The sequence below is a fragment of the Pongo pygmaeus genome, chromosome 11 (genome assembly GCF_028885625.2).
Source record: "Pongo pygmaeus isolate AG05252 chromosome 11, NHGRI_mPonPyg2-v2.0_pri, whole genome shotgun sequence".
Classification (NCBI taxonomy): domain Eukaryota; kingdom Metazoa; phylum Chordata; class Mammalia; order Primates; family Hominidae; genus Pongo; species Pongo pygmaeus.
The window spans coordinates 131,956,081-131,980,603 of NC_072384.2; the positions used below are offsets into that span (position 1 = coordinate 131,956,081).

The window sequence follows — 24,523 nt, forward strand, 5'->3', positions numbered from 1 at the left end:
CAACCGGATGCTGTTTTAGCTGCCGAGCCTTATTCATCTTCCATAGCCTTGCTCGTACCCCATTTATATAAATGAAATTTTAGTCTCGTTACGTAGAGCCTCTGGTCTCCCTGGGGACCTAGACCCCTTGTGGGCTAAGGAGCCCTAGATCAGACAGTTCAGTGGGCGGTAGAGAAGCCACTTCTGTGGTCTGGGCCTCTCTTTTCCTGTCTAGAGAGAATATTACAGCAAAATATTACAGAGAGCAGGCTAAAAACCTCCATATATTCATTCAACAAATAATGGCCATGTAATTTTTAAAAGAATATACCATGTTTTACTTAGTTATCCTCTGAAACTGGGCACTTTATTTTTTCCAGTCTTACTCTATTGCAATTTTGTAATGAACAACCAGGCAACGGAACTGAGCAACAAAACTCAGAAATGCCTGCCCTCGTGGAGCTCTGTGCTGCCACGGATGCCAGGGACACCAGGCAAGACGGACCCAGCTCCTTGATGAGTTCTGTTGCCCATCTGGGATTTGTCCTATAAATGTTTCAGGGCCCGTGCCATAGATGAGTGCTCTGAGATCTGTTTGGTTTGATTTCATAATTAGGTATGATATGCTATATTTCTAGGTGTTTATTTTTAGTTACTGATATATAAACTAGTACATGCCCTTTTCTCTCTTAAACTTACAATCAGTGTTTTTAACCTACAGAAAAGTTAAATAATATTACACTGAAGATGGCTGGGCATGGTGGCTCACACCTGTAATCCCAGCAGTTTGGGAGGCTGAGGCAGGCAAATCACAAAGTCAGGAGATCGAGACCATCCTGGCTAACACAGTGAAATCCCGTCTCTACTAAAAATACAAAAAATTAGCCCAGCATGGTGGCGGGCACCTGTAGTCCCAGCTACTCGGGAGGCTGAGGCAGGAGAATGCCGTGAACCCAGCAGGCGGAGCTTGCAGTGAGCTGAGATCGCGCCACTAGCACTCAGCCTGGGCGATAGAGCGACACTCCGTCTCAAAAAATAAAAAAGAAGAATATTACACTGAAGAGCTTTCAATTAACATTTGTGTGCCCTATCTCTCTCTCTTGCTCTCCTTCTATGTGTATAATACATAATTTACAGGCGTATACATTTTTTTGCTGAACTATCTGAGAGAAGATTGTAGACTTTTGCACATAACCCCATTATCACAGCTAAGAAATTTAACAGTAATAATATGGATACAGTATTATAGTATTCCTTAATTGTCCCCTAAAGGTTCTTTACATCTGAGTGGTTTTGGGTCATTTGGTTTTCATCCAGAATACAGCCAGTTACCAATTACTAGTAAATCTAGTGGATAAATATAATACCTTTTTAAATGGAAGTAGCAACAGGAACTAATAAAATTCCTCTTGCTTGACATGGGAAAGAGGACACTGAATCATTGTCTTAAAAGTATTTTTCAATTATTTTTTAAAATAATTAAAACCCTGCTTTCATGAGAGGCAACAATGACATAAGGCTATTTTAATCAGAGATAAGGATAGGGAATCTAATAAATGTGGGGCTAACCAGTGGGCACAGTTAATTCTTGGGTCAGGTGTTCTTTGTAGAGAAATTTGAGGATATTTTCCATGCCTGGGAGCACATCTGTCTCTCCCCTGGTATGTGGGGGTGGTCCCATCAAGATCTTTGGCTGTGGCAAGCTGCCAGGTAATGAGGGCAGCTCATTTTCCTGAAACCACGGACCTTCCCACTATAATGATGCAGTCGCCCCGTCACCAGCTTCCCTTATCAGGTCTCAACAAACATTTTTATCACTTCTCTGCCATATGGTGTTCTCATTGCTGGGGTTGCAGAAATCAATAAGATGTGACTCCCTGCCCTCAGAAGCACACAGACCAAACTGTGTGGTACGGAAAGAGGTGGTCAGTGGAATGCAGTGGGCACTCTCCCCAGCGCATGGGTAATCCAGATGGGCTACACGATGCTGATGTGCAAGATTTGTAGTTCTGCCTTTGCATCTCGAGTTCATCTCTAAAAAGTTTGAATGCTGGGGGTCTTGGACATCATCCTCTACAGATAAGAGACTACTATATGTGATGGAAGATAGGCATCCTGGCTTATTTTTCTCCATGTAGAGAGCTACTCTTCTCTACACCACCTATAAACAGCTCATTATTTCTCCACTGATTCAAGGTGCCACTTTAATTCTATATCCCCTCCAGTCACCCTAGCTCTCTATTTTGACACATTGCCCAGTTGCCTGTTGCCACACCAGTGTTTATGGCAAAGGTTCTTAGCATATCTAAATATTGCATAGAAAAATCCTCTCTCCCTGCCTGCCTTTGGCTTTCTCTTTCAGAGTTGATTTAACTATGTAGAGACCTTTATTTTTCCGTAAGCATTTAAAAATAAGTCTGGCAACTTCCTTAAAAAATCCTTTTAGGATTTTGATTAGTATCACATTAAATTTATGTAATATTTTGGAGATAATTGAAATCTTTGCAATGTTAAGTCACTGTGCAGCACTACATCATATTAATTTTATATGTTAAGACAGAATAATGGTCCCTCAAAGATGTCCACATCCCAATCCCCACAACCTGTGACTAAATGACATTACATGGCAAAAAGGACTTTGCTGATGGGATTAAGTTAAGGATCTAGAGACAGATGATTCTGGATAATCTGGGTGGGCCCAATGTAATCACAAGGGGCCTTACTGAAGGGAAGCAGGAGTGTCAGAAACAAAAGGAGATGTGACAACTGTGTCAGACGTCTGAGTGACGCAAGGCCATGAGCCGAGGAATGCAGACACCCTCTAGAAACTGGAAAAGGCAAGGAAATAAATCCTCTCCTAGAGCCTCCAGAAAGAATGCACCCCTGTTGACCCATTGTAAACTCTTGACCTCCATAATTGTGAGACAAGTTTGTGTTGTTTTCAGTCACTAAAATTGTGGTAAGACTGCAAATTATGAGACAACTACAGGAAAACATTGGGGAATGTCTCCAGGACATTGTTCTGGGCAAACATCTCTTGAGTAATACCTGACAAGCACAGGCAACCAAAGCAAAAATGAACAAATGGGATCACATCAAGTTAAAAAGCTTCTATAGCAAAGGAAACAATCAACAAAGTGAAGAGACAGCCCACAGAATGGGAGAAAATATTTGCAAACTACCCATCTGACAAAGGATTAATAATCAGAATTAAAAAGGAGCTCAAACAACTCTATAGGAAAAAGTCTAATAGTTGGATTTAAAAAATGGGCAAAAGATTTGAATAGACATTTCTTAAAAGAAGACACACAGATGACAAACAGGCTTATGAAAGGGTGCTCAGCATCACCGAACATCAGAGATGCAAATTAAAACTACACTGAGATACCCTCTCACCCCCGTTGAAATGGCTTATCTCCAAAAGTCAGGCAATAACAAATGCTGGCAAGGATGTGGAGAAAAGGGAACCCTCATACACTGTTGGTGAGAATGTAAATTAGTACAGCCACTATGGAGAACAGTTTGGAGATTCCTCAAAGAACTAAAAATAGAGCTACCACATGATCCAGCAGTCCCGCTGCTGGGTATATACCCAACAGAAAGGAAGTCCATGTGTCAAAGATAGCTCTGCACCCCATGCTTGCTGCAGCACCGTTCACAGGAGCCAAGATTTGGAAGTAGCCTCAGTGTCCATCAGCAGATGAATGGACAAAGAAAATGTGGTACATATACACAATGGAGTACTATTCAGTGCAAAAGAATGAGATCCAGTCATTTGCAAAACATGGATGGAACTGGAGATCATTATGCTACATGAAATAAGCCAGGCACAGAAAGTCAAACATCACACGTTCCCACTTACTTAAACAATCTAAACAATTGAGCTCATGGAGATAGAGAGTAGAAGGATGGTTACTAGAGACCAGGAAGGGTAGTTGGTTGGGGGTGGTGGCTGGGGGAGATGGAGAAGGTTAATGGGTGCCAAAAAAAACACATAAAGAATGGGCCAGGTGTGGTGGCTCACGCCTGTAATCTCAACACTTTGGGAGGCCGAGGCGGGTAGATCACTTGAGGTCAGGAGTTCGAGACCAACCTGGCCAATATGGTAAAACCCTGTCTCTACTAAAAATACAAAAATTAACCAGGTGTGGTAGCGAGTGCCTATAATCCAGCTCCTCAGGAGGCTGAGGCAGGAGAATCACTTGAACCTGGGAGGCGGAGGTTGCAGTGAGCTGAGATCACACCACTGCACTCCAGCCTAGGTAACAGAGTGAGACCCCCAACTTAAAAAAAAAAAATGAGTAAGACCTAGTATTTGATAGCACAACAGAGTGACTATAGTCAATAATAGTTTAATTGTACATTTTTAAATAACTAAAACAGTATGATTGGAATTTTTTTTACACACAGGATGAATACTTGAGGGGATGGGTACTCCATTCTCCATGATGTGATTCTTACACATTGCATGCCTGTATCAAAACAATTCATGTATACTATACATATATACACCTACTGTACCCACAAAAATCTAAAAAAAATTGAGAGGAAGTCTTGCTCTGTTGCCCAGGCTGGAGTGCAGTGGCATAGTCTTGGCAACTGCAACCTCCACCTCCCAGGTTCAAGCGATTCTCCTGCCTCAGCCTCCCAAGCAGCTGGGATTACAGGCACCCGCCACCACACCTGACTAATTTTTTAATTTTTTGTAGAGAAGGGATTTCACCATGTTGGCCAGGCTGGTCTTGAACTCCTCACCTCAGGCGATCCGCCTGCCTCAGCCTTCCAAAATGCTGGGATTACAGGCGTGAGCCACTGTGCCCGGACTTAAAAATTAAAAATTAAAACAAAAAAATTATGGCACTTTGTTAGAACAGCAGTAAAAATGAATACAGCCATCCTGTGTGCGAGTACAGGATGACTCTCCAGTTCTTTAGGTCTTGTTTAATACATTACACCTGCAATCCCAGCACTTTGGGAGGTTGAGGCAAGAGCATTGCTTCAGTCCCAGAGATCGTGGCTGCAGTGAGCTGTGATTGTGCTATTGCTCTCCAGCTTGGGCAACAAAGTGAGACCCTCGTCTCAAAAAAAAACAAAGAAAAAAAAAGAAACTTCGTATGTTCAAGGCAATGGGTGGGCATGTTCTTCAGGGAAAGTTAGGACCCCTTCTCAGTCCTGGAGGTTGGATTTGATTAATTTAGCCCAGTTTTTTAATTTAACTCCCCTTGTCAATGATGATTTCAGTGGGCATGCAATGCATTCCAGCCATGGGATCTAAGATTTTCCAACTTTTATGAAGGGCTTGAGAAACTCTGTACTTTCTTTTCCCCTTTTGGTCTTTGACTGTTGCTTGAGATGCTATGCTTGGAGGTCCTGCAGCCATCCTATTTGCACAAAGTGACAATTCTTTTTTTTTTTTTTTTTTTTTGAGATGGAGTCTCGCTCTTTCGCCAGGCTGGAGTGCAGTGGCACGATCTCGGCTCACTGCAAGCTCCGTCTCCCAGTTCACACCGTTCTCCTGCCTCAGCCTCCCAAGTAATTGTGACTACAGGCGCCTGCCACCACGCCCGGCTATTTTTTTGTATTTTTAGTAGAGACGGGGTTTCAGTGTGTTAGCCAGGATGGGCTCGATCTCCTGACCTCGTGATCCGCCCGTCTCGGCCTCCCAAAGTGCTGGGATTACAGGCGTGAGCCACCGCACCCGGCCACAAAGTGACAATTCTAAGAACAAAAGCAAAGCCACACCAGGAAGGCCAGGGAAACCCAGCAGAGAGAACCTGGATCTGCAGCAAAGTCACTCAGCTTCGCATTCCCCACCCTGTACTCGCTACCTCTGGAATTCTGTTTATGTTGAATATTACATTTCCCTTAACCGTTTAAACCAGTGGTGTTGAACTTTTGTTACTTGTAGTCCAAAACATGTATGGAACAAGTAAATATAGAGAAAATAAAAATTATTTATTCCAGCAGCCAGAGAGAATTATGATCATCATTTTAGTGTATTACATTTAGTGTAGTTTTTTCCTACATATATTTTTAGCAAACGAGAAACCTTTTAGTGTTTGTGCATGTGTCTACATGTATATATGGTTTGTTTGCAGTTTGATTTTTGTTTGTTTTCTTTTGCATTGTTGAACAACCTGTAAAAGATGATTTAATGATTTATATTATATTTACATACCATAATTTATATAGCCATGCTGCCATTTCTGACATTCGTTTTGACTGATTTGGAGTTATTATATGCTTGGTGAAACACTAAGTACATAAATATTCCTAACTAAAAAAAAAAAAAAAAAAAAATTATGACCCTCCCTTCACCACCAGCACCCTCTGGTATCCTGTTGCCAGGAGTGTGAATAAATCTAGAATCTTAGTCCTCTTGAGGACACTACGACAGTATGTATTGCACACATTCAGAATGCCAGGACTTTTTTGGTTTTGTTTTAAGACAGCATCTCGCTCTGTCACCCCGGCTGGAGTATGGCGGCACAATCACAGCTCACTGCAGCCTTGACCTCCTGGGCTCAAACCATCCTCCCACCTCAGCCTCCCAAGTAGCTGGGACCACAGGCATGCGCCACCACATCTGGCTGAATTTTTAATTTTTTGTAGAGACAGGGTCTCACTATGTTGCCTAGTCTTGAACTCCTGAGTTCAAGCAATCCTCCTACCTCAGCCTTCCAAAGTGCTGGGATTACAGGTGTGAGCCACTATGCCCAGCCCAGCCACTAGTACTTTTGGAGCCAGTAATTCCACTGCTAGGATTTTTTTTTTTTTTTTAACAGAGTCTTGCTCTGTCGCCCAGGCTGGAGTGCAATGGTACAATCTCAGCTTACTGCAACCTCGGTCTCCTGGGTTCAAGCGATTCTCCTTTCTCCTGTCTCAGCCTCCCAAGTAGCTGGGATTACAGGCGCCTGCCACCACACCCAGCTAATTTTTTTTTTTTTTTTTTTTTTTTAGTAGAGACGGGTTTTCACCATGTTGGCCAGGCTGATCTGGAACTCCTGACCTCAAGTGATCCGCCCGCCTTGGCTTCCCAAAGTGCTAGGATTACAGGCGTGAGCCACTGTGCCCACTGCTAGGATTTTATACTGAGAAATAATCAGATGTTCACAGGACAGATAGATAGGTAGATGATAGGTAGATAGATAGACAGATAGATAGATAGATAGATGATAGGTAGGTAGATAGATAGATATAGATAAATAGATACCCATATATACACACACACAAGGTTATGTGTTGCAATATTATTCATAAAATTAGAAATTACATTCCCAGGCCGGGCGCGGTGGCTCACACCTGTAATCCCAGCAGTTTGGGAGGCCAAGGCGGGTGGATCACAAGGTCAGGAGTTCCAGACCAGCCTGGCCAAGATGATGAAATCCCCATCTCTACTAAAAATACAAAAATTTGGCCAGGCGCCCATGGCTGACGCCTGTAATCCCAACACTTTGGGAGGCCGAGATGGGCGGATCAGGAGGTCAGGAGAATGAGCCATCCTGGCTAACACGGTCTCTACTAAAAATACAAAACAAATTAGCTGGGCGTAGTGGCGGGTAGTCCCAGCTGAGGCAGGAGAATGGCGTGAACCCAGGAGGCGGAGCTTGCAGTGAGCCGAGATCGCGCCACTGCACCCCAGCCTGGGCGACAGAGCAAGACTCCGTCTCAAAAATAAATAAATAAATAAATAAATAAATAAATAAATAAATAAAATACAAAAATCAGCCAGGCACGGTGGTAGGCGCCTGTAGTCCCAGCTACTTGGGAGGCTGAGGCAGGAGAATCGCTTGAACCCAGGAGGCGGAGGTTGCAGTGAGCCGAGATCATGCCACTGCACGCTAGCCTAGGCAACAGAGTGAGACTCCGTCTCAAAAAAAAAAAAAAGAAAGAAATTACATACCCAAAATAGAAGGCTGGTTATATAAATTATGATATATTCACACAAAAGAGTACTGAAGATGATGTTTTAGAGAAATATTGACTGACATGGGAAGAGCCTCACAATATATTGCTAAGTGAAAAAGCAAATTATAGAATGGTGTGAATATAGCATGCTAGCCATTTAGAGTGAACCCAAGCTAGTATTTTTAAGTGTATATTTGCATATTTTTAAAGATTTTTTTAAAAATCAAATGTTAAGTGGTTGTGCTTAGATATTGGGAGGGCAGGTCATTTATATATTCTATATATTTACCTAATTTTTCATGAAAAACACTGGTTTTATAATCAAGGAAAAAAAAGGTTGCAGATAAACACATTTGCCGCGTGCAGTGCGGGCTCTCCCACCCCACCTCAGCCTAGCATCAGCTGTGCCTCCCTGGGCATTTTCTTCCCACCCAAGCCTGCTCCCTTCGTTGGTTCCAGATCCTTCTGTCTCCCCGACCTGTGTGCAATCCCTGGACACATCCTTTGCTCTGTCTTCATCCTCCCCTCCCACTGCCTTCCTCGGGCCTCTTGACAGGCTCTAGGGCTCTGCCTCCCTCCCTCTCAGGCCCTGTCTGGCTGTGTCCCTGCCCCATCTTCGTCTCTGTTCAGCCCTCTGTGGCCAGGTGATAACTTCCAGAGGGTGTTTCTGCCAAGACCACAGGTGACCTTCAGTTTCCAGCCCCCGAGGACACTCAGGGCACATTGTCCCCACTCTTTCAGTTGCGGGCTGCTGACCCCTCCTGGGAGTCATTGCACCCCAGTCCCCATGTGCTGGCCTCAGCCTCTCACCGCCGTCCTCCCTGGAGGCCCCAGCAAAGGCCCTCACTCCATCCTGCCTGTTCCCTAGTTTCCGCTACTCACTCATGACACCCACACTCAGCCCAGATATGTCCCTACAGCACCCCAATTCAGCGTTTCCTAGAACGACACAGCTGCCATCTGAGTCCCCTGCTTCAGGGCATGGCATGAGTGCCCGCAAACAGCCAAGCCAGAGTCCAGCAGGTTTGCACGCTCCTCCCACCCAGTCCTGCCGGCCACCGGCCTTCACGGCTCAGAGAGGTCTTCCTAACAGTGTTCCCTGCCACCGTCCACCTTCCACGACCGTGGATGGAATGATCTTTCTAGCAGGGAATGTCATTCCTTTGGTTCTCCGTTACTTAGGGATCAAGTTTAAATCCCGGCCTTACAGACTGCTTCTCATTTGACACCCCTGCCACAAGCATCAGAGCCCCCCAGGACACCCTGCCCCCTCTGCACTACTGTCACACAGGTCTTTTCAGGAGAGGGAGGTAGGGGGCATCCATATTTTGTGATGTTTTAAATCTTTCTGTAACAATGCAGCGTAAATATATATATATATACACACACACACACACACACACACCGTATATAGATATATAGATTTTTTTCCCCTCTTCACCTTGCTCATGGTGTTACTTCTGCTAGAAAACCTTCCCTCTTCTGGCACCTGGCAGACCTCAACTCAAGAGTTCAAAACTGAGCTGGCTAGGAGTGTGGTGGCTCACGCCTGTAATCCTAGGACTCTGTGAGGCCGAGGTGGTAGGATCACTTGAGCTCAGTTCAAAACCAGCCAAGTCAACACAGACCTCATCTCTATTAAAAAAAAAAAAAAAAAAAAGACCGATTGCCCACCTTGGGAAGACTTTCCTGCCCCCCTCAGGGTGGTTACATGTCTCTTTATCTTTGGCGTTGGGTTGAGCCATGTGAATTTCTTTTCTTTTTTTTTTTTTTTTTTTTTTTTTTCTGAGACAGAGTCTCACTCTGTTGCCCAGGCTGGAGTGCAGTGGCGCAATCTTGGCTCACTGCAACCTCCGCCTCCCTGGCTCAAGCGATTCTCCTGCCTCAGCCTCTTGAGTAGCTGGGACTACAGGCATACATCACCACGTCCCGCTAATTTTTATATTTTTAGTAGAGACGGGGTTTCACCATGTTGGCCAAGCTGGTCTCAAACTCCTGACCTCAAGTGATCTGCCCGCCTTGGCCTCCCAAAGTGCTGGGATTACAGGTGTGAGCCACCACGCCTGGCCAGACATATGAAATTGACATTCAAGAACAGCCATTTGCAGGGTCCAGCCCTAGGCAGGCACGAGCTTGTCGTGTGTCCCCCACTGAGCCCTTGTTGGAGTAGGTGGCCCATATCTCCTTGTTGAAGGGGGAGCGAGTGCTCCGTTGCCTTACAGATAACTAGAGGGCCTTCCTCTGGGATCTGTGGTCAAGGTTGACCCGATGAGGCTGTCCCAGCCAGCTGGCCCTCGCAACTGGCTGGATCTGGTGCAATGAAGCTCTCAGCGCTTGTCTGCTGGGCGAGGGTGTCTCCCTCAGCTTGGGTGCCGACATTAGGCACTGCAAAGGAGCTGTTCTGCACACATCCTTTAGGTAGTGTTATAAGAAAGTAAGTTCTAGGCCAGTCACAGTGGCTCACGCCTGTAATCCCAGCACTTTGAGAGGCCAAGGTGAGAGGATTGCTTGAGCCCAGGAGTTCGAGACCACTCCTGGCAACATACAGAGACCTTGTCGCTACAAAAAATAAAAAAATCAGTTGAGTGTGGAGGCGCCCATCTGTAGTCCCAGCTACTCCAGAGGCTGAGATGGGAGGATCACTTGAGCCTGGGAGGTGGAGGCTGCAGTGAGCTGTGGTTGCACCATGGCACTCCGGCCTGGGTGACAGAGTGAGACCCTGTCTCTAAGAAAAAAAGAAGAAGAAAGTTCTGCAGTCTTGTTCTTGGCCAACACTTGCCACGGCTGACATGACATGTTATGTCTTCTCTGGTTGGATTCATCCCTTCATTCATCTGCTTCATCCTTGGAGAAACCAGCAGATCCGTCCGTGCCTTACGTTGTTTGCTTGAAGTGTCATGGTCCCATGTCACCCAGGGTCGTAACACGTAATTGTGTGTTAGGAATACACCACGCCATGTATCACTGTGAATACAGAAGGGGGCTAAAAGGAGCAAGGGGAGGCTACTGCCTCACAGGGTCAGCCTCCTGGCTCCTGCCAAGACCCTTTAAAAGGTCTGATATGCTAATGATGGTTTAACAAGACTTTGAGGCACCGCCCCCTCCTGTATTTGTGATGCTGCACGGCAGTAGGCAGTCCAAATCTCCTGGCTGGCTGTACTTACTGTCGTTTTTCATGTTTTTCTCCAGGCTGGAAGACCAACACACACCTCCCCAGACAGCCCAGCACACCAGAAACGGCCACCCGCAGGCCCTGCCAAACGCTCACGAGGCTGTCTACAGGGAGGGCAAGCCCAGCACCCCGGAGTCCCGCGTCTCCTCTTCATGTAAGAACGTGGGCAGCACACCGAGTCAGTTCTGGGATTGTGATGTCTAGAACCTACACGAAACAGCAGCAGGAGTGGCAGACGTACGTCTGCTCCTGGGAAGCCCTCTGGTCTCAGCCACAGCCCCGTGTCACAGAGGCTCACGGGATTCCCAGCCCACAGCCAGACCCACACTGGGCTGGTCCTCTGAGTCCCCTTCTCGGAGCACTGCCTATTGTCCCATCTGGGAGCTCCTGGGGCAAGATTTCTGACTGGTGAAAGCCGGCTTTAATGTGAAACTTCGGAGGAGGAATCCCGGGCTGATGCAGATCTGTGACCCTGATTCTGATAGCTCAGATTCTGGTGCAGAGGAGGCCAGCCTTCCTTCTGGAAGGCTGGACGGAGGCAGAAATGTGCAACTAAGAGCACAAACAATTCTGGGATCCAAACGCCTTTGAAACTTCCAGCTGAGTTAACCAGAGGCTGATGGGAGATAAAAGTATTTTTTAGATGCCAGAAAAAATACATATACTTTGAATCAGAAATGTACAAAGTATTTTTTTTAATTTTTGAAAGGAAATTAAAAGGATTGTGAGTAGTTCAGATAAGACTCTAATTTCCATTTGAGTAGGAAAAACAACAGAGGAGCGGGTTGGATTCCTGTCTGAGAAACATCTGAGAACTTGCATCTGCTCACAATTGGATTCAGACCCTTCCAGACCCAGGTGCAGAGCGGTAGCCAGTGACAAGTCAGCAATGGCTGGGTTATTTGCAACCCCTGGGTCTCTTGGTGATGAGCAGTTTCAGAGGTTTTGCCAGCATTGATCATCAGTTATTTTACATGTGCTTTACTAAAGCTGTAAATATTAATATGCTCTCCAAAGGTGAGCCACTTAGTAATTTATCCAGAGATTTCTGCTGCCAGGGTGGAGGTCCTAGGGGGCGTCTAAAAAGTTTTGCCAATTTGACTGAATGCCATTGAGTTAAAACATTTCAAGTTCTTAGGCCTGGACTTCCTAAAGGCTCCACAGTGCATTCAGGGTAACATAGCGGTAACATCCTTGCTTTACCAAAATGACCACTAAGAGGCCCTTTATTTTTGCACTGATTGGACGTGCCTTTGGGAAGCTGTCATGCTGTTGCCTGCAGGGCGGAGGCACTTGAGGTTGGCATGGATGGAAATGGCCAAGGAGCGGCTGCCGCAATGTTGATGTTATTGTTGTTTTCAAGAGCAGTTTACTTTAGCCCTGACAAAGTCTGGGCCCAGGCACATTCCGGGTTCTTGCATGAACAGGGTGGGCACCCACCAGGACACTCAGCCTTGGTGGTCATGGGTGGTTGCCAGTGCTTCTTCCTAGGGAGGCAGCAGCTGCCCACCAGCCCCCCAGATGGACCAGCTGGAGCCAGAGCAGTGCTTTTCCCAAATCCTGCTCTCGGTGCCCCTGTTAACCTGCCCCAAATGCTGAGACCGTGTTCTGAGTGTCCCTCCCTTAAGCCTGCTCCTATTGGGTCAGCCTGGCTGGGACCCAGGACACGGACCCGCAGCCCTGCCCTTCTCTACCTGCCAGAGACCAGGAATAGTCACTGCCCTCCCTGGCCCTGCCAGGCCCGCTCTGAGCCTCAGGCCAACACCCCTAGTCCTCCTTTTATTTTATTTTATTTTACTTTATTTTATTTTATTTTGAGACAAGGTCTCACTCTGTCCCCCAGGCTGGAGTGCAGTGGCCAGTCATAGCTCATTGCAGCCTCACATTCCTAAGCGATCCTCCCACATCAGCTTCCTGAGTAGCTGGCACTACAGATGCACCACCATACCAGGCAAAGTGTTTTTCTATTTTTTGTAGAGACGAAGTTTGTTGTTGCCTAGGCTGGTCTTGAACTCCTAGTCTCAAGTAATCCTCCTGCCTGAGCCTCCCAAAGCACTGGAATTACAGGCGTGAGCCATCATGCCTGGCCCTCTTAGTCTCCTCTAAAATCCTTTTACTTGACAAAAAGTTCTTCCTTTGGAAAAACCAAGCCCCAGGTGCAGTTTCCTCTGGGTCATGAGTAAGCCTTTGCCACGCCTGGAGTAGATTCCATTCTGACCTTCTTTCAGACAGGCCTGCCCACGGCCTGCTGCATCTCCCCAGTTGGCCTCCCTGCCGTCTCCCTGTCCTGTCACCTGCCTCTGCCTAAGGGATGGGTGGCAAACAGCCCTCCACTTCTGTGCTCCATCTGGGCTCTGCAGATAAGGGGACTGCGGTTAAGTCCATTAAGCCAGGGGATGAGTGAGGGGGAGGGGGATGAGCAGCAGGGACAGCAGGGAACAGGCAGTGCTGGGCTGGGCGTGGGCACCCCTGAGCCATGTTGCCTTCTGCTTCATTCCATCCCTGCTCAGGAGCTTGCTCTGACTTCCTCCAGACAGTCCTGCTTCTCTATCCCTCCCCTCCACTTCAATTGATTGATTGATTGATTGATTGATTGATTGTAGAGAGAGGTGTCTCTGTGCTTCCCAGGCTGGTCTTGAACCCTTGGGCTCAAGCAATCCTCCCGCCTCGGCCTCCCAAAGTGCTGGGATTACAGGCATGGGGCCCCCTCCACTTCCCTTCTCTCGCTCACCTTGCCCCAGGCCCATCCTGGCCCCAGGCAGCACTCCCCACAGGTCTCCCTGCACACAGCTCGCTGCTGAGTCTGGCCTGTGCTGGGAACTAACGCCCCACCCAGAGACCTCGTGGAAACCCCCACCTTCACGTTGAGTTTCTTGAGGAAGAGCCTTTGCGCTTTGCGTTCAGTCAGCACCTCAGGGAAAACTCAGGAGAAGGAACCTGTTGGAACCTCAAACTGCTTGATCGGTTGAATGCAGGGCCAGAAAGTACATTCTAGGCAAAAGACAGCCCCAAATGCCAACAGGAAATAGTTCCCAAGGGAAAAGGCCAATAATATGGCTTAGTATTTTGCAGAACATTGGCCTGAGGAAAGCTATTCTCATTTCCCCACCAACCGGGGCTATCTTCAATATCAAAATCACATGCCTTGGTTCTTCATAGCCCTGGGAATTAAAATGCCCAGCCCTGTCTGAAATGGACCAGCAGGCAAGAGATACCACTGTCCCAGGAAGCCCCCGGTGCACACCCATGGCTGCCCCGTCTCATAGCTCCTGACTCTCTTAGTTAGGGGGTCTCTTGTTCTTTTTTTTTTTTTTTTTTTTTTTTTTTGAGATGGAGTCTCTCTCTCTCTCGCCCAGGCTGGAGTGCAGTGGTGCGGTCTTGGCTCACTGCAAACTCCACCTCTCGGGTTCAAGTGATTCCCCTGCCTCAGCCTCCTGAGTAGTCGGCATTACAGGCATGTGTTACCATACCCGGCTAATTGTTGTATTTTTAACAGAGACAGGGTTTTACCATGTTGGCCAGGCTGGTCTCGAACTCCTGGCCTCAAGAGATCTGCGTGCCCCAGCCTCTCAAAGTGCTGGGGTAATAGGTGTGAGCCACCGTGCTCAGCTGGTCTCTTGTTCTTGATGGGACCTCTGAAAGTCTCCAGTGTGGCCTGTGCTGGAGGAAGTAGGAGAGGAGAAGGGGACAGTTGAACCAAGACCACCTCATGGTCTCGGGACACTCCAGCTCAGTTCCTCCTTTTTTATGACCACCCCGTCCCCTACCCTCACACGCCCTGGGAAGCTCCTGGTCCTGGTCGTAGAGGACTTGCCTGGCGTGGGCACAGCTTTGTGACTCCACACGTTGTAATGGGGTTCCCCTGCATGTAGCCCAGCAATTCGGTGTGACTTCACTCAAGTATTCTCTTGTACACCTACGCTTTGTCTCCTGGCCTTATTCTAAGCACATTGAGCAGGTGCCACCTGTCCTGAAGCTCTATTTCTACACCCAGATCCAGGTGGAGACCGCCCAGTGCCACCCGCTGGGTTCTGGTATCAGAAATAGATTTTCGTTTGGGTCAAAAGAGAATTATCTGGAAGTCAAAGCCCCTTGCTACAGGGAAACCTGCAGGGAAGATCCCTCTATATTTAAGATTAAACAGATCACATTGCAAAGCCGCAGAGGTGCTGCTAAAATGAAAGAGCTGAGAGGAGCTTGGCCTAAGGGAGTCACGGATGCAGCCTCTGTCACAGTGTCGCTGCAGCAGTGACATGGACCCCTTCAGCTGTAGGAGAAGAGGAGAGGCGGGGTGGGGGAAGGGGTTCGTGGCATCTGATATGCAGGAACATCTGTTCCCAGCCCTTGGGGAGCCCTCCATATGCTATGATGCTATCTGGGATTCTCCGTCTGCTTCCCCGTGAAGGGCCCCTGCGTGTCCCGGGTGGCCTGGTTCTGGGTGGGCATCAGCTACACCACAAGTCATTGGGAGTGAGGGCACTTCCTGGCCACCCTGGGTGTACCGAGGGGTTCAGCATTAAGGAGCCTTGGGCTGCTCAGTGAGGAGCACCCTACCTCTCAGGTTGTTGGTTTTAGCAAATAAAACTACACACCACCCAGTTACATTTGAGTTTCAGAGAAGCAAATGTGCCTCCACGTTCCGTCTGGAGGTGCCTAGCCATGGCCCAGGGAGACAATTCGTTGTTCTGAGGGCTTTCCAGAGGCTGAGGGGTGCCAGGAAGGCTGAGCGGCCAGGGTGATCTGAACCTCCCTGGGCTGTGCCTGTCACCGCCAGCAGTGTGCCTGCCATCCCCCGCTACCTGGCAAGTTCGCGGGCTGTACAAGTAAACAAGTATCCCAAGCCACAGGCGCCAGGGAGCCCGCAGGGCCTGGCCTGGGGTGCATGCTTTTCTTGGCTTTCCAGCCCAGCCCAGGAGAGGGCATCCTTAGAGGGGCTCCAGAGCAGATGTGGACTGAACTTTTCTCTCCTCCTCCCCAGCAGCCATCATCGCCAAGCCAGGAGAGTGGCTCCCAAGAGGACACCAGGAAGAGCCTCGCCCAGCCCCCACGGGGACCCCCCGCCAGCCAAGGGAGGCGCCCCAGGACCCAGGCAATAGAGAGACCACCAGGTAAGGGGGATGTCACAAGGCCTCGAACCTTACTCTCGGAGCTCTGGGAGTGGGCACCCCACGCCAGATGCAGAGCACCCAGGAGACCTGGAAGGCTCCTCTGAGGCCCAGCCTCCGACAGGGGAAGCTAAGGAGCAGTGTCAAGATTCCCGGCGGAGTGCAGCCGCCACTCCTGGCCACCTCGGAGGGCTGTGCTGCCTGAGAGCCATCAGTCAGACGGGAAGGACACGGCACTCAGAAGCATGCCCACGGGACTAGTTTTCAAAACCGCCAGGCAGACGTGTCCGGGACTGGGTGATGGGGTGACTTAGGGACAGTGTCCTGTCAGCTTTTTGCATTTGGAGGAAGTGGGCTGTAGGGCAGAAAGATGGAGAAGGAGGTGAGTAAATGATTTGGCTCAGAGGTCACTTCCTGAAACAGAAACTGGGCCTCCAGGCTGGGACGTGGTGGCACATGCCTGTAATCCCAGCACTTTGGGAGGCTGAGGCAGGAGGATTGCTTGAGCCAGGAGTTTGAAACTCGTCTGGGCAACATAGTGAGACCCTGTCTCAAAAAAAAAAAAAAAAAAAAAAATCACAAAACTAAAAAAGGAAAAAAGAAAAAACTGGACCCCTGAGCAGAAGAAAAAAAAAATGGTGTCCTCTCTTCCACTGTACCACGTGAGCACAGACTGGCCCTGTGGGTTATTAGGGGTTCTTTAGGGTCTAGAAAGGACCTTTCCAATCTCGCCAGCTCTTTCTTTTGGATCTGGAGAAACCTGCTCAGGGAGAGGGGCCTGGCCTAGTTCTCAGACCCTGCCTGTCCCCGACCACCAGGCACGCCAGCTGCCCCTCACCACTTCCTCCTGGCGATGAAGGAAGCCAACCTCCTGCGGTAAAATACGGGGCTGGAGCAGGCTCAGCTTAGTTCTGGGGGCCCCAGGAGAGGACAGGCAGGAAGACTGAGCAGAACCTGCACCCACCGGTGGAGAAAATCGGAGAGAGAAAGAGTCAGGAAGAGAAATCAATGGGGAGTGACAGACAGGAGGAGGATGTAAGAGAAAGCGGGCGCAGATGAGTGTGCTGAGCTTCCTTGGGTGGGGATGGGCCAGAAGCCGAAATCGGAACTGTGGGAAGGATGGGAAGGACTTCAGGACCTGGCCTAGGGAAGGGTGGGGGCAATCCCAGCTATCTTTAAGAAGCAGAGGGGTCAAAGGTGGCCGCATTATTGGGGGAGGGGCCAAGCCTCTGGACTCCTCCAGTTCCACTGCCAACCTGCCTGGGGACCCAGGGACCTACCTCCCCTACCTGGGCCTCTTGCCCTCTTTCTGTGGCTGAAGAGGAGCTTGTCAGCCAGAACAGGGGTTCTCAGGCTCTCAGCATCCCCCTGAAATGGGGACTCAAAATGAGAGACCTCTGAGGAGTGGGCCAGAGCTATCTCATGCCCCCAGTCCAGACTGGATCCTCCCCTGCGGTTCAGCCAGGCCAAACCTACGCTTCCGGTATAGGCCACTTCTTTTTACTTCCTGCAAATGCTGAGTTCATTTCTGAGGCTCTCCACTGGGGACAGCCCTCTCTCCCCAGAAATAACTGTTTTCACAGTAGGTAGGCAGCCGACCCTGAGGGACCTCATTACATCAAGCAGGGTTGCCTAGCTGGCCCCCCAAGATTCTATTGGGCACAAAGACCCCTCAGGGTCCAGCCCAGAGGTGCCCTCCCCTTGGTGTCAGTCACTGAAGCCAGCTCTTATTTTAAGCCTGGGGGTTCAGTGTGAGGAAGAAGAGGATGGAAGGAGGGAGAAGTACAAGTTGTTCCATCTCCCCCTTCCTCCCTCACTGGCAACGTCATCTAGAATATTATGGCATTCTAGATGAGAGAGAGATATATACCTCATATGTATATGGTATACCTCATCTAGAATGCCATAATATTCTAAATCACAAGTGGCCATCTCTTGTCAGGCTGACTTCAGCCCCAATTCAGGTCTCAGCAAAGCATCCCTTCCTCCTGCCTGACCCCAAAGTGCGGGTCACGCCCTTCTGCCAGGCTCACAGGAGCCACAGTCCCTCCACGGGGTGTAGGGAGTGTGCAAGGAGTGCGGGCAATGCAGGGCATGCGGGAGTGTGCACAGAGTGCCAGGAGTGCAGGGCGTCTGTGCTGTGCTTCTGCGCCTGGCCTAGGTGGTTAGAGTACTTGCTGATGAACAAGTAGGAGAAAGGGAGAAAGAGTGGTTCTCTATGTGGCTTTGGTGGGGAACATTTGTCCCCTCAACTTCCCCAAGCTCTGTTCTCTTGCTCTTTCAGGTGAGGTCTCACACCCAGAAGAAGAATTGGTGGATGGGCAGGAAGCTCTTGGGGCAGAGGTCTGGGTCTGTGGTAGACTGAATGATGGCGCTGTTACTTAGCCCAGGAAGCCCTTGGGGCAGAGGTCTGGGTCTGTGGTAGACTGAATGATGGTACTGTTTACTTAGCCCGGCTTCCAGGTGTTTTAAGGATAGTGGCCACTCAAGCTCTGTGCCAGTGACTTCCAGCAACTGTCTTGCTGTAAAATTACTTTCTCGGAGGCTGGGGAATAAAAGTCTAGACCTGCCTGGTGCAGTGGCTCACGCCTGTAATCCCAGCACTTTGGGAGGCCAAGGCGGGTGGACAACGAGGTCAAGAGATCAAGATCATCCTGGCCACCATGGAGAAACCCCGTCTCTACTAAAAATACAAAAATTAGCTGGGCGTGGTGGCACGTGCTTGTAGTCCCAGATACTTGGGAGGCTGAGGCAGGAGAATCGCTTGAACTGGGAAGCAGAGGTTGCAGTGAGCCGAGATCACACCACTGCACTCCAGCCTGGATGACAGAGACTCTGTCTCAAAAAAAAAAAAAAAAAAAAAAAAAAAAAAAAACCCCAGACCCTGCAATCATGCTGCCTTCCCCCAACCCCCGTGGTGAAATTTTCCTTTTCCTGTCAGCTTCTTAGACTCCTTAGATTAAGTAGCAGGAGAAAACTAATGTTGACCAGGCTTTAAAGGTGTATTTATTAAGAAACAAATGCATTTATCCTGCAAAGACCCGAAGTGCTCCCCATGAAGTGTGTCAGTCCAGACCACAGAGGCTGAGTTGTACCCCGGAATGTGCAGGAAGGTGATGGCAGGGCTGCCTTGACTGTCACCTGTCAGTCCTTCTCAGCATGGCCCTGCCACTCCAGAAGAGCAGCCCCAGCTGGGTGCGGGGTGCTTGTGCCTGAAAGTTCACCTCCACGTGGCCTGAGGACAGGTGAGGGAGGGGGCTCTGTCTGAGGAGCTCCTCGCACCCAGGCCCAGGACAGGATCAGAAGCAAATGTCAAAGATCTTGTCCTGCCACAGATGAGAAGTGATTCTTTTGCAAGTGCTGTGACTTTTTTAAAATGAGAAGAGATTGTACATATGTCTGCATGTATGCCTTTCCCCTCATGTTTGTCCCTGAGGGTGGACAGCAGCTCCCAATGACACATTCACGCATCCAGCTAAAGAAACAACACATGCTCACGCCTGGAATCCCAGCACTTCGGGAGGCCGAGGCAGGCGGATCACCTCAGGTCCAGGAGTTTGAGACCAGCCTGACCAACATGGTGAAACCCTGTCTCTACTAAAAATACAAAAATTAGCCAGGCGTGGTGGTACACACCTGTAATCCCAGCTACTCAGGAGGCTGAGGCAGGAGAATAGCTTGAACCCAGGAGGCAGAGGTTGCAGTGAGCCAAGATCGTGCCACTGCACTCCAGCCTGGGTGACAGAGTGAGACTGTGTCTCAAAAAAAAGAAAAAGAAACAACGCATGAAGCCCCAGGAGGCCGAGGAGCTTGAGACGTGTAGCCCGATGTGTGCCCATGGCACGGGAGCTCTGTGTGCGGCTGGTTCCCATCTGCTGTGTGTGCGGCTGGTTCCTATCTGCTGTGTGTGCGGCTGGTTCCTATCTGCCTTTATCTGGTGTATTCTGTTCTGGCCTCTTTCCCCACCTCTGCCCCTTTCTGGGTTTTCTTATAATCCCGATGAAATGTCCGCAGCAATAACTGAGAGCCAGTTATGAACCCTCTGGGCAGAGTCGCCTAGGGGCCTTGAATGCTTTTGGTTGGCCTTAATGCAAACAGAAGGGACACAGGATCCTCTGCTGGGTGATGCTTAGCAGCCGGATTATGACTCAGCAGCATTGCAAACACAGGGAAAGATTCAGCATCTCCCGAGGCATTTTATGGCTCTTCCCTCTCAACACAATGTTCCTATTGATAGGCTGAGATCATATAAGGGCAAGGCTGCTCTAATAAACAATCACCTACCTTGCAGAGCACCTCCCAACTTTCCCATATATCACCCTTTACATTTTTTCCAGGACCCAGTCCCATGCATTTCTGCGGCACATGACTTCCCCTATGTCATAGGTGACTGCCGTCCTGGACTTCCTTTCCACATGGTTTCTCTGCTCTGCCCTAATCTGGCCTCATCTCAAGCCAGACCAGCGCCATTTCCTGGCCCTGGCTCCTGGCTGCCTCCAGGCTGCTGAGCTCACCATGCTGGGGGGATGGAGGGCCCTGAGGCCACCGGGGGCTCAGCTGACACTTACCAACAGCCGTCCACCCCACCTCCCACTGCATCCTTCCTAGAGCAGCTGGAGCGTCCAATGACAGGGGCCCAGCCTCCCAGGTCAACACAGGCACTGCCTGCAGCAGCCCCCAGGGTGGTCAGAGTGCCTCACGGGGTGGGCTGTGCCAGGCCAAGGGGCAGCTCCCTGATGTTCTGCTGAGGGCCACTTTCATTCTTTCTTTTTTTTTTTTTTTTTGAGACGAAATCTCGCCCTGTTGTCCAGGCTGGAGTGCAATGGTGTGATCTCGGCTCACTGCAACCTCCACCTCCTGGGTTCAAATGATTCTCCTGCCTCAGCTTCCCGAGTAGCTGGGATTACAGGCATGCGCCACCACGCCCAGCTAATTTTCGTATTTTTAGTAGAGACAGGGTTTCACCATGTTGGCCAGGCTGGTCTTGAACTCCTGACCTCAGGTGATCCACCCGCCTCGGCCTCCCAAAGTGCTGGGATTACAGGCATGAGCCACCGCACCCGGCCACGAGGGCTATTTTCTCCAGTGCCAGTGGGAGGGGCCAGCCAGAGGGAGCCCGGGTCTGAGGAGGCTCATTCCCACCCCTCACAGTCATGTCCTAGGGAGAGGGGGACAGGCTTAAGGTGTATTAGTTAGGACTCTCCAGGAAAACAGAGAGGCTGATTTTAGGGAATTGGCTCATGTGATTGGAGAGGCTTGGCAAGTGCAAAATCTGATGGGGTAGGCCAGCAGGCTGGAGAGTCAGGGGAGAGTTGCAGTTCAAGTCCAAAGGCCATCAGTTGGCAGAACCCCTTCTTGCTCAGGGAATATCAGTCTTTTTCTATTACGGCCTTCAGCTGACTGGATGGGGGCACTCATGTTATGGAGGGTGATCTGCCTCACTCAGAGTCCACTGATTTAAATGTTCATCTTGTCCAAAAAAGAACTTTTTTTTTTTGAGATGGGGTCTCGCTCTGTCTCCCAGGCTAGAGTGCAGTGGCGCAATCTCAGCTCACTGCAACCTCTGCCTCCTGGGTTCACGCCATTCTCCTGCCTCAGCCTCCCGAGTAGCTGGGACTACAGGCGCCTGCCACCACGCCCAGCTAATTTTTTGTATTTTTAGTAGAGATGGGGTTTCACTATGTTAGCCAGGATGGTCTTGATCTCCTGACCTCATGATCTCCCCCGCCTCGGCCTCCCAAAGTGCTGGGATTACAGGCGTGAGCCACCACGCCCGACCAACAAAACAAATTTTAAAAAATTATTTTTAATAACCATCACATAAGGACTTTGATACCCAGTGGCAAATTGCTCTCCAAAAAGATGGTGTCCTCTTCCGGTTATTCTTGGGGTGGGAGGTTACGGATTCCTGGGACCTGCTGCCCAGGCTTTCTCTCATGGGCTTCTTGTTGACTCGCCTCAGCGGACCCTGACCTTGTAACTTGACCTTGCTGCCCATCGGCTTTAAGGCACCATATGGAAGCCAGCTATCCCTCCTGGAATTGCACAGCCAGTTCCTCCAACCCTGGGGGACCCTGGCTGCCTTTGAGGGCTGCCTCCCAGGCTAGCTGGTGCTGGCTGCCCTGTCCCCAAGACCATGCGATAGTCCTAGGGCTAACCCAGCACTAACCCCTGCCCTTACCAGTGTCGGGAATAGAACTGCTGTTCATGTGAGTCGTTTTTACTAGGTTTTCTGTTGTTCCTTCTTAAAATATGGCACGGCTACACTTAAAAATGATAAAGATGGTAAATATTATGGATATTTTACTACAATTTAAAATAAATTAACTGGCCGGGCACAGTGGCTCATACCTATAATCCCAGCACTTTGAGAAGCAGAGGTGGGTGGATCACCTGAGGTCAGGAGTTTGATACCAGCCTGGCCAACATTGTGAAACCCCGTCTCTTCTAAAAATACAAAAATTAGCCGGGCGTGGTGGCAGGTGCCTGTAATCGCAGCTACTCGGGAGGCTGAGTCACCAGAACTTGAACCCAGGAGGCAGAGGTTGCAGTGAGCCGAGATTGCACCATTGCACTACAGCCTGGGCAACAAGAGCAAAACTCCATTTCAAAAAAAAAAAAGGTAAATTAAAATAAGTTAACTATTATAATAATGACACAAAATATCAAAATATGAATAGTAAAACATAAAAATTTGAACCAAATAATTTTAAGACACCTCATTTGATGGTTACACACGTTATACCTGCATCAGAATATCACACTGTACCCCATAAATATATACAATTATGTATCAGTTTAAAAAAGAAAGAAACCACCTCATTAGACCATATACAAAGCTCCTTTGTATGTGTAAAAAAAGCATCAGCAAAGCTTTCATGTAATGATTTTACAACCCAGTTCCCTGGTCAGATAGCCCCGCGTATCTGTGAACTCATCCCATCAGGAAATGCATCCTGATCTGTGATCCCCAGCCCCTAGCAGAATTCTCAGCATGCATGAGCTTGATCAATGAATGAAAGAAAAGCAGAACATCCATTTATTAAAATCCGAGTATATCAATCAGAAGAAATAATACCCAACTCTTGTAAATGCTAACGACAGGCTGCATGGACGTGTGGAGAGGGTGAGGTGAGACTCATAAAAGCAGAGTGGTAACAGGAGCCTGTAACTGTACCTACAAGTAAGCAACAACGTCACATAGGCAAAAGGTAGAATGTGGAAAATATTTGGGGGAATAGTGTTATGAGTGGTACAAAAATTTTATTTTTTGAGACAGGGTCATACTTTGTTGCCCAGGCTGGAGGGCCCTGGCATAAACAAAGCTCACTGCAGCCTTGACCTCCCAGGCACAAGTGATCTTCCTGCCTCAGCCTCCCAAGTAGCTGGAACTACATGCACGAGCCACCATGCCCAGCTAATTTTTGTACCTTTTTTGTAGAGATGGGATTTTGCCATGTTGCCCAGTCTAGTCTCGAACAACCTGAGCTCAAGCGATCCACCTGTCTCGGCCTCCCAAAGTGCCGGGATTACAGGCATGAGCCACCACACCTGGCCACGTTGCAAAAAAAAAAAAAAGCATGATAGTAGGGCTAGGTCCTTGCTGTCCTTTTGAACCTAGTTTGAAGACTTCTTACCTAAAGTATGAGCAGTTTGTATACCATTGTTTTCCTAATTTGAATTTGGAGACTTTTCAGATGTAAGTATTATTTTTCTAATTATTATATATATGTGTGTGTGTATGTATGTGTGTGTGTGTGTGTATATATATATATACATTTTTTTTTTTTTGGAGGCAGAGTCTCACTCTATCGCCCAGACTGTAGTGCAATGGCGCAATCTCAGCTCACTGCAACCTCCACCTCCCCGGGTTCAAGTGATTCTCCTGCCTCAGCCTCCCGAGTAGCTGGGATTACAGGTGCGCACCACCATGCCTGGCTAATTTTTTGTATTTTTAGTAGAGATGGGGTTTCACCATGCTGGCCAGGCTGGTCTCGAACTCCTGACCTCATGATCTGCCCGCCTTGGCCTCCTAAATTGCTGGGATTACAGGCGTGAGCCACTGTGCCCGGCCTATTTTTCTAATTATTAAAGTGATATATTATCAATGTAAAAAAAAGGTATATAGAAACAAATCAAACCAAAAGAATCCCACAGTCTCCTCCCAAGTCCTACTCCCCAGAACTATACTTCCATCTAAGGGGTGCTAACAACTGGGCCCAGGATATGACCTCACTGAATTCTCACAGCTGTTCCTTAGACATTTTACAGGCAGGGAAGCTGAGGCTCCCAGGGTGTCAGGGAACTCCCGTGCAGTCACCATCTGGAGAGCGGTGGGGCTGGACCCAAGGCTCCATGG

General features: G+C 48.8%; 1 protein-coding gene across 15 annotated transcripts in view; it reads left to right on the forward strand.

Annotated features, from left to right (window-relative positions):
• Positions 1-24,523, forward strand: part of ARMC9 (armadillo repeat containing 9) — a 180,355-nt gene that overhangs the window by 146,132 nt on the left and 9,700 nt on the right. For 8 of the 15 annotated variants that reach the window (XM_063648095.1, XM_063648100.1, XM_063648092.1 and 5 more), the window contains 2 exons: positions 11,077-11,213; positions 16,038-16,167. In XM_063648095.1, coding sequence (XP_063504165.1) covers positions 11,077-11,213; positions 16,038-16,167 — 267 coding nt within the window. Of the gene's footprint in view, positions 1-11,076; positions 11,214-16,037; positions 16,168-18,448; positions 18,735-24,523 lie in introns of those variants that run through there. The other 7 variants (XM_063648096.1, XM_063648097.1, XM_063648098.1 and 4 more) reach the window with 4 other exon arrangements.